Source organism: Ylistrum balloti, unplaced genomic scaffold (assembly GCF_031769215.1).
Source record: "Ylistrum balloti isolate Yb309-2 unplaced genomic scaffold, AGI_CSIRO_Ybal_v1 Utg369958, whole genome shotgun sequence".
NCBI classification, from domain to species: Eukaryota; Metazoa; Mollusca; class Bivalvia; order Pectinida; family Pectinidae; genus Ylistrum; species Ylistrum balloti.
Window position 1 is genome coordinate 775,704 of NW_026782057.1, and position 10,133 is coordinate 785,836.

The 10,133-nt window shown below is 34.0% G+C and overlaps 1 protein-coding gene across 1 annotated transcript; it reads left to right on the forward strand.

The window, feature by feature from the left end:
• Positions 1–975: 975 nt before the first annotated feature.
• On the forward strand, positions 976–3,223 carry LOC132547512 (small ribosomal subunit protein eS17-like). The gene is made up of 5 exons (XM_060211267.1): positions 976–996; positions 1,415–1,566; positions 2,134–2,239; positions 2,848–2,916; positions 3,085–3,223. The coding sequence occupies exons 1-5, from the start codon at positions 976–978 to the stop codon at positions 3,175–3,177; spliced, it is 441 nt and encodes a 146-aa protein (XP_060067250.1). The 3' UTR covers positions 3,178–3,223.
• Positions 3,224–10,133: the final 6,910 nt, after the last annotated feature.

A 10,133-nucleotide genomic window follows, 5' to 3' on the forward strand; every position in this document is an offset into this window, starting at 1 on the left:
AATTTATATCCTGTAAAATCATTGAAATCGGGTGTCTTTCGTCTACATTGCCTATCCCAGTTGATAGATAGGAATATAAGCAATATTTTACTTACTTCTTTCAACTTTGTGGGTTTGAAAATAATTCAGATGACACGAATGTACGAAAGGTGTTCACATGGTTATGTTGACGTTTGATTTCGCCGTTTCTTATGTTGGGACAGTGTACACTATCTGTGTCATCTTGTATGGAAAATATTTACAATAATTTTGAAGCGTTCTGTGTGTGAATGCCATAATCAGTCAATGGAACATTTAGCACATATTAAATTCCTAATATCACCGGATTGCATGAAGCATAACAGTAACAACATGATCGTTACATCTAATCAATGCAACTATTCTAAACAACCCAATCATAAATAGTACATATACATATTCACATTGCTTCCACAGTGGGCTAATTCAGTGTGATTGACAAGTATTCATATTATTTTTTCATTAGAAGTTCAACTGAACCATACTCGCAAACAACGAAGTTTTTTTTTTTCAGAAAAGTAGTAAAAGAATCGAGGTTTGTACCCTAACACGAGAACCCTCGTCTTTTGCGAGTATGCCAGTCGGTTGACTTTATACAAGAGAAATGATTTGAATAATTGTCACATTGAATTATCCCACTGACTGCTTCCTGATCTTATAACTGTACTGTGTATTTGTTCAAATTAGTACATTTCCATTCGTAAATAGCGGGGTGGGGTGCGCTTTCATCTATTTGACTGAAATTTTAATCAGTTTTCGGTTGATGTCAAATTTAAGGGTTCCTTATAATTTCTAGAGGCCAATTGGATAATAAGAAGGTGTAATATTTACAGTCACTAGATTCATTAATTATGACAACACAGATTATTTTAGATAGCAATCATGTGTTGTTCAGACACCCTCATTCAGTGCATCATTTGTCTACAATGTAACAGTTTCATAATTGAAATTTTAGTAATGAGTCATTTTCACATGAAGGTAGCACTTTAATTATCACCTACAGAAGTGAGTGAGAATATTGCACAATTAACCAAAATGCCAACAATCAAACATACAGTGGAAGCTTAAAGGTATATTTCTGTAGGGCTGCATTGACAGCGTTGAACTTGTGATATCACATTTGTGGGTTACCCCTATTGAGTGGGTCAATGCAGAATCAAAGGTGTGCATTTCAAATAAATCCCAATAACTGGGAAACAAAATTAACTATGGTGTTTACGTTTTTTTCATCTTTTATTGTATAATATGAAGTTACAATTTAATATTTTGGCTAAATATAGCAAAACACTTTAAGTTAGACTAGGAAACGTGTAGTCCCAACCCATACCAGGACATAAGACATTTTGACTTGCATTTGTATTGGATGTAATTTGTTTATTTATCTTTTTTTGTGCAGGCTCGTGTCAGGACAAAGACGGTCAAGAAGGCTGCCCGAGTCATTATTGAGAAATACTACACGAAGTTGACCCTTGACTTCCACACAAACAAGAGGGTATGCGAGGAAATTGCTATTTTGCCTAGCAAGAAGCTCAGGAACAAAGTAGCTGGGTAACTATAAGATTTTACATAGTATTGTCCATTCAAAAAAGACTGCTGTGGATATCATTTTCTGATTTCCATAGAGTTTGTAATTGAAGTCCACATTTACAAGATACTTTGTATATAACCCAAATTCAACAAGTTCTGTAAGACATCATTAAGTCTACTAACTACCATGGTGAAGTCTGACATTATTTGTGATAACACGGTCTCTGCAGTTCCAAGACCTATGTAAATTGATGTCAGAAAAGGGAAATAATTAAATTGGGAATTTATTGTTGAAGGAAATTACATTATGGTTCCTATAACATGTATAGAATAAGATCAAATAAATAATAAATAAAGCAATTGCAGGGCATTCAGTATGCACTTCAGATTATGTTTTTGACTCCCAACAAGAGTTTTTACTCTTTAGATTGAAGATACACGTCTATTTCACATGTTTGACTTCTGAAATTGCCAAAAGTCACCTGATTTTCCGGGAGATAGAATCGGTTAGATGTTTTTTTAAAAAAAATTATGTACATTGATTGCATTTGAATGCTTGACAATTTATTCCTTTTAACGACATTGTAGGTTCGTCACCCATTTGATGAAGCGTATCCAGGCTGGTCCAGTCAGAGGTATCTCCATCAAACTCCAGGAGGAAGAGAGGGAGAGGAGGGACAACTACGTCCCAGAGGTATGTACATGGAATCTATAAGGGCACATTGAAACAGACTAATAGGGGCTCTAACATAATCTATTTACTTGACTTCATGATGAAAGATTTAAGACTCCACCATTTTGGTAAGTAAATTTTCTTGTACAGTAAATGTTGTGCAAGTTAACCTGATTTTTCTGTAGTTTGATTTATAAAAGATACAGTTTGTACTTGCAGTAGTGCTCAGAAAGTTTTATATCAATCTTAATCTGGAAACCATGGCACCACATTCTAGTACCAGAAATTTTGGCAGTTTAAACCAGCATATTTGTTAGATTGGCAAAGCAATGGAAATACGGTTTTCACAGAACTATATACCTGAAAAGAGAAAGATTCAAAGTCTTTTGGAGTTGCCACCTGTGTACTTTTAAAAAGCCAAGATTTTTTCTTGGTCACTGTTATTTTACTTGGTATAATTCAAAGAGAAGACTTTGATCAACAGCTCTAGAAGCATTTCACTATCATTCTAAGTCTCGGCAACATAGCATTATCATTGTTTACATGATGATCTGCACCAATAATAGAGTTAAGATGCATCTATTCCCTATTATATGTTCTGAAATAACTGACTATTTTTCACTTTTCAGGTTTCCCTTTTGGAACAACATGATGTAATTGAAGTGGATCCCGATACAAAGGACATGTTGAAGTCATTGGTAAGTCCATGTAAATTCCAATACTAGTACCATATTGAAAGTTTAATCCATTTTAAACACGGGGAAATGGCCTTTACAAAAGATACTACAGCATGGCAACATATGTCTTCTGAAAAATTATTTACGATGAAATAATTTACTGATAAGATTTATCATTAACCATTTCAGGACTTTGGAAACATCCCCGGCCTTCAAGTAACACAACCAATCACAGCCCAAGGAGGATTCCGACCGGGCGGCGCTGGTGGACCACGAATGTAATTGTACACTTCGTTAACTTATGTAATAAAGTCAAAAGGGAAATATATATCGAGTTTGTATTTTATTTTGGTAGATTTGATAGAAACTAATTCTTAAATTTCATCACTTAACCATATCAATGAGTTGATACATTCGAGTGTAGTCATTATGCCTGATATCTGGCGGTCTGGTTTTCATATCAGAATCTGAGTATGATGCCCAAGACTGGGTAAGAACTCTTTCAATTTAGGTTGTAGTGGGGGGGGGGAAAGATCCAGGTCACACATAAATGTAGAATTTTGTGTGAGCTTGGTGACATGTTGAGAAGGAACCATTACAAAGACTTGTTGAAGGTGTTTATGAAGATCCCCTGAGGGGAAGTAGTCTGTTCTTTGGGTAAATTGTAAAACTATAATTTTGTGGGGTTAAAACTTTGTGGTTTTACAATAATGTACATTTTGGTTTGCACTTAATTTCAGGGATACATATTAGTAAATCTGCTTGTGCTTATGTCAATTTTTTATCTGGTTATCATTTCCAGGAAATTAATAAATTTATAGCAACCAACAATGCAACGAAAATAAATCTCCCACCAAGATTAATGATTCTACGGTGGCATTGGCCAAGGTGGTCTAACTAAAGTATGATAATACAACTAACGAGACCTTAGATATGATTAATGAAGGAAATTTGAGGTGTTATAGACCTGTCAAGAAAACTTCCCTGGTCAATTACAACTGCCATAGATGTGTTGACAAGGAGAAGGATTGGAAGGAAGTTTCAGGATCCAGGGATAGAAAGAGCGGATGGATGGGACCAAAACAAGTGAAATTGACTAAATTATTAAAAATCTTCTCACACCAAATATTGAAGAACCAATTCTTTTTGGATTGTGAATTTCATGACCCCAGGGTCTCATTTCCTCTTGGGAGGGAGTACAATTTACTACACTTGTACAGTTTATAAAGAAAAATTACATTTTTGGCCGTAATATGTTATTTTTCCATTGGAAAGAATTCAAACCAAAATAGAATTGGATGTTGTGCACATATGACCTTGACTGACCCTAAAGGCTGATGGGTAGGGCCAAAAGGTGTCAAGTTGACTTGAATTTCAAAGTCATTTCAACACCAATATATGGTCAAATTAAATGCCCTTAATAGATTGAAGAATTTTGAGATGCTTTACCAAAATTGTGAATTTCATGACCGCAGGGTCTCACATTTTCCCCTAGGGAGAGGATAAAGTTTACTATGTATAGAAAAATTACACGTTTTGATTATAATTTGGTTTGTTTTTCCTTTGGAGAATTGTTTGATGATGTGCACATATTGACTGACCCTTGCTGACCTCCGGAGGCAGATGGATTGGGCAAGAAAGGGGTAAAATTGTCTAACATTTAAAAATATCTTGTCATCAACACTTGTTGGTACGGTAGCATCAAATGCCCTTCGATTGGATAGAAGAATCTGAGGCGTTTAACTAAACTGAATTTTATAGCCTCATGGTCTTGCTTTTCCCCACTCAGGAGAGCTTACAGTTAACTATTAGTTACACATTCTTAGGTCATGTGATCTGAATGGTCAGGATGACCAATTACTACATACTTTTTCATTCAAACAACTTCTCAATAACCAAAAAAACCTGGTGTACTGACATTAGGCCTGTAGCACGCTGGGTGAAGGGCTACGAATGAGCTAGAGCTACATTCAAGGTCTCATGGATCAAACGGGATTAAATCTTTCAACGACATCTTTACATAACCAAAAGACTCAAAATGTCGTTATTAGGTATGTAGCATACTAGGATAAAGGTCACAGGGGTCAAATAAGTTAAAGTCTTAAAACATATCAAAAACCAAAATTTCCAGGCTACTGATATTAGTTTTTGCAACATTCTGGGATGAAGGGCTACAGAGGTTGTTCAAATGAATGGCCTTGACATACTTTCAAGGTCAGAGGAAAGAAATGTGTTAAAAACTTCAAACGAGTTATAGATATTCAAATTGCCCAGGGTCACAGTTTTTAAGCGACGTTTTCGCAATAACCAAAATATTTATTGTGCTTTAAATGTATCGAACCATTTTCTTTCCAAATGACGTGGTCAAATCAGTACACAGTGAGAACCTAATAAGAACGTAGTAACGACGTTGCTGACGCTGTAATGACGTAACGGAAAACTGAAAGGGACTTCAAAGACGCAGTAGAAGCGAAGTTCACACGGAAAGGATTGTACTTCGTGCTCACTGCGTTGTCCCTTCGCTCTTGCTATGCCAATGTAGTCCCCACTATCACCTCCCTACATTCGTTCTACGTCAATACAGCTTTCACTACGACCTTCTGCGCTTATGTAATGATCATGGTACGCTCAGAGAATCGGTTATAAATACAGGGTACAAGTCTCTACAACCACTAGGGAAAATGGCAGTACAGAGATTTACCATTTGCCTCTTGTTGAGCATAATTTCCTTTAATTAATTCTTTGTTAGAACCCTTAAAATTTGAAGTCAATTATAACTTTTTACCTACAACAATAGTTTGTTTACAAAATGATTGCTCTGCTGTATATTACAAGAACAACAACATTTATAGAACTCGGGTGATAAGTAAGGCACTTGGGCCATTTGTTGTTTTGTTGGTTCACCCTAATCGAAGAATCAAGGTAAGCTGTAACCATCGTGTTTCTCCCATCCTCCTGCACCGTCCGCTGCGTGTTTACCGTTTCAATTTTAAAATTTTCTCAAGTTCCACCAAAAATCCTTTATGAGCCAGTCGGAAATCCATTAGGTCGCTTAACTGAGGAAAATCTCGTTTCGAACTACTTCTCTTGTCCCATTGATTTCATTTAGCTGAAGATTAATGTGAATATTACACACGATGGATTTCTTAGCTTTAGCTTGTATTATTGTTATATATGCTTATTATTAAGAAGACGTTTCTTAATCTCGTTAATTTGCAAAATGATGCGTACATAGGGGTTTTAAATTCATAGGTACAATATATACATAAATAATCGAACTTTAACTTTCTATTCTTCTTCACAAAATTACCACAATTCACTGATTCACTGAATCTTAATAAAGATATTGCTATCTTTATGATTAGCAACACAGTCAGAACTAGATTAGCATGTAAAGACACTGTTGTAACCACCAGTAAACTACCACTGTAGCTACTAATAAATTAATAAACACTGTTGTAACTACCACTAATAACCTAACAAACACTGTTGTAACCACTAATAACCTAACAAACACTGTTGTAACTACAAATAACTTAATAAACACTGTTGTAACTACAAATAACTTAACAAACACTGTTGTAACTACAAATAACTTAACAAACACTGTTGTAACTACAAATAACTTAACAAACACTGTTGTAACTACAAATAACTTAACAAACACTGTTGTAACTACAAATAACTTAACAAACACTGTTGTAACTACAAATAACTTAACAAACACTGTTGTAACTACAAATAACTTAACAAACACTGTTGTAACTACAGATAAGTTAATTAACACTGTTGTAACCACTAATAACCTAACAAACACTGTTGTAACCACTAATAACCTAATAAACACTGTTGTAACCACTAATAACCTAATAAACACTGTTGTAACCACTAATAACCTAATAAACACTGTTGTAACCACTAATAACCTAATAAACATTGTTGTAACCACTAATAACCTAATAAACACTGTTGTAACCACTAATAACCTAATAAACACTGTTGTAACCACTAATAACCTAATAAACACTGTTGTAACCACTAATAACCTAATAAACACTGTTGTAACCACTAATAACCTAATAAACATTGTTGTAACCACTAATAACCTAATAAACACTGTTGTAACCACTAATAACCTAATAAACACTGTTGTAACCACTAATAACCTAATAAACACTGTTGTAACCACTAATAACCTAATAAACACTGTTGTAACCACTAATAACCTAATAAACACTGTTGTAACCACTAATAACCTAATAAACACTGTTGTAACCACTAATAACGTAATAAACACTGTTGTAACCACTAATAACCTAATAAACACTGTTGTAACCACTAATAACCTAATAAACACTGTTGTAACCACTAATAACCTAATAAACACTGTTGTAACCACTAATAACCTAATAAACACTGTTGTAACCACTAATAACCTAATAAACACTGTTGTAACCACTAATAACCTAATAAACACTGTTGTAACCACTAATAACCTAATAAACACTGTTGTAACCACTAATAACCTAATAAACATTGTTGTAACCACTAATAACCTAATAAACACTGTTGTAACCACTAATAACCTAATAAACACTGTTGTAACCACTAATAACCTAATAAACACTGTTGTAACCACTAATAACCTAATAAACACTGTTGTAACCACTAATAACCTAATAAACACTGTTGTAACCACTAATAACCTAATAAACACTGTTGTAACCACTAATAACCTAACAAACACTGTTGTAACCACTAATAACCTAACAAACACTGTTGTAACTACAAATAAGTTAATTAACACCGTTGTAACTACAGATAACTTAACAAACACTGTTGTAACTACAGATAAGTTAATTAACACTGTTGTAACTTCTAATAACTTAATAAACATTGTTGTAACTTCTAACATAATAAACACTGTTGTATAACAAATAACTTAATAAACACTGTTGTAACTTCTAACATAATAAACACTGTTATAACCAAATAATAACGTAATAAACACTGTTGTAACCAATAATAACCTAATAAACACTGTTGTAACTTCTAACATAATAAACACTGTTGTAACCACTAATAACCTAATAAACACTGCTGTAACCAATAATAACCTAATAAACACTGTTGTAACTTCTAACATAATAAACACTGTTGTAACTTCTAACATAATAAACACTGTTGTAACCAATAATAACCTAATAAACACTGTTGTAACTTCTAACATAATAAACATTGTTGTAACCACTAATAACCTAATAAACACTCTTGTAACCACTAATAACATAATAAACACTGTTGTAACTTCTAACATAATAAACACTGTTGTAACCACCAGCAACTTAATAAACACTGTTATAACCAAATAATAACGTAATAAACATTGTTGTAACCACTAATAACCTAATAAACACTGTTGTAACCACTAATAACATAATAAACACTGTTGTAACTTCTAACATAATAAACACTGTTGTAACCACCAGCAACTTAATAAACACTGTTATAACCAAATAATAACGTAATAAACATTGTTGTAACCACTAATAACCTAATAAACACTGTTGTAACCACTAATAACCTAATAAACACTGTTGTAACCACTAATAACCTAATAAACACTGTTCTAACCACTATAAAACATCTCAACTTGAGATTTCCTCAAGTCGAGATTTTTCTCAGCTGATATCTCCTCAAAAACGGCTTGTATAAAATTTTCTCAAGGAACAGGAGGAAGGCATCGGCTAGGATGTCCTGAAATTCCTTGCGGAATTTTCATACAAGATATTTTCAAGGAGATATTAGCTGAGGAAAATCTGGGATTGAGGAAATCTCAAGTTGAGATGTTTTATACAAGTGGGGCCAGATAAACACTGTTGTAATTACTTATAACTTAATAAACACTGTTGTAACTACAAAAAACCTAATTAACACTGTTTTATCCACTAATAACCTCATAAACACTGTTGTAACCACCAGCAACCTGATAAACCCTGTTCTTACCACTAATAGCCTAATAAACAAGCTGTACTCTGCGAGCAACAAATACGTCTGGAAAATTCTGTTTTTAATTCGACTGTGTGCATTTGCTTTTGGCGGCATGACTCTTAAAGCCGAAAGTTTTATTCACGACATATTTGCAACTGCGGCTAAATTCGATACATCAAAAATTCTGTTTGACTTCTTGTTCGAGGGTTTCTGTCCAACACGCGTATCGTGGAAAACGTATTCTTGTAGGATAGTGGCGGAATTTTATTTTAAAAAGTGGCGGGAAGCAATGAACTATTCAGTTCTATCAGGAACGTATGGTGCGATTCACTCCAATCCAGGCCCTAATCCGCTCTGGATATTAAGTCGTGAATTTCCAGATAGCACATGGACGCTAGGAGAACTAATAAAGCTGTCGTATCGGTATGAAAGGAATGCAGTGGTGTGTAGACTTTGTAAAAAAGAAACAAACGATATCCCTATCCATTTCCTTATTTAATGTCCGTCATTGTTCAACAGTCGCGAAAAAATCCTAGAGTTTCTTGTCAATTTCCTAGATGTTTTTGATTACGTTAAATTTGATCACCTATCGGACAAAAGACAATGTCAATTTTTACTCGGTAGCAAACACGATATACAATTGGAGCGAGACAAGTGGGCTGCAATGATGGTTACAATGGCTAACCTGATACCTCTACTGTTAACAGAAATGAACACTCCACTTTAATGTTGTAATTACATTTAGTTGATGTTGAAGAAAAGACAAGATTATGTAAATTTCTGAAAAGAGGAAATAAAGAATGTCTGTCTGTCTGTTTTAACAACTTATAACCTCATAATCACTGTTGTAATCACCAGCAACCTGGAAAACACTGTTCTAACCACTAATAACCTAATAAACACTGTTCTAACCACTAATAACCTAATAAACACTGTTCTAACCACTAATAACCTAATAAACACTGTTCTAACCACTAATAACCTAATAAACACTGTTGTAACCACTAATAGCCTAATAAACTGTTGTGACAATCAGCAACCTGATAAACAATGTTGTAACCAAATAATAACGTAATAAACACTGTTGCAACCATTAATAACATAATAAACACTGTTCTAACAATTCATTACCCCATAAACAGTATTTTTATCACTAATAAACACGGTTGTAACACGGGAGCAAGAAATTCGTTGAGACGAATTTACAATGGTCAAGGGAAGTTCAGTCTTGCACTTAGATATTTTAC

Excerpts from the sequence above, each read along its gene's own strand:
- LOC132547512 (XM_060211267.1), top strand. The coding sequence starts at position 976 with ATGAGTCATTTTCACATGAAG. Across the intron at positions 1,567-2,133 it reads CTCAGGAACAAAGTAGCTGG|GTTCGTCACCCATTTGATGA; the intron begins GTAACTATAAGA and ends ACGACATTGTAG. Across the intron at positions 2,240-2,847 it reads GGGACAACTACGTCCCAGAG|GTTTCCCTTTTGGAACAACA; the intron begins GTATGTACATGG and ends TTCACTTTTCAG.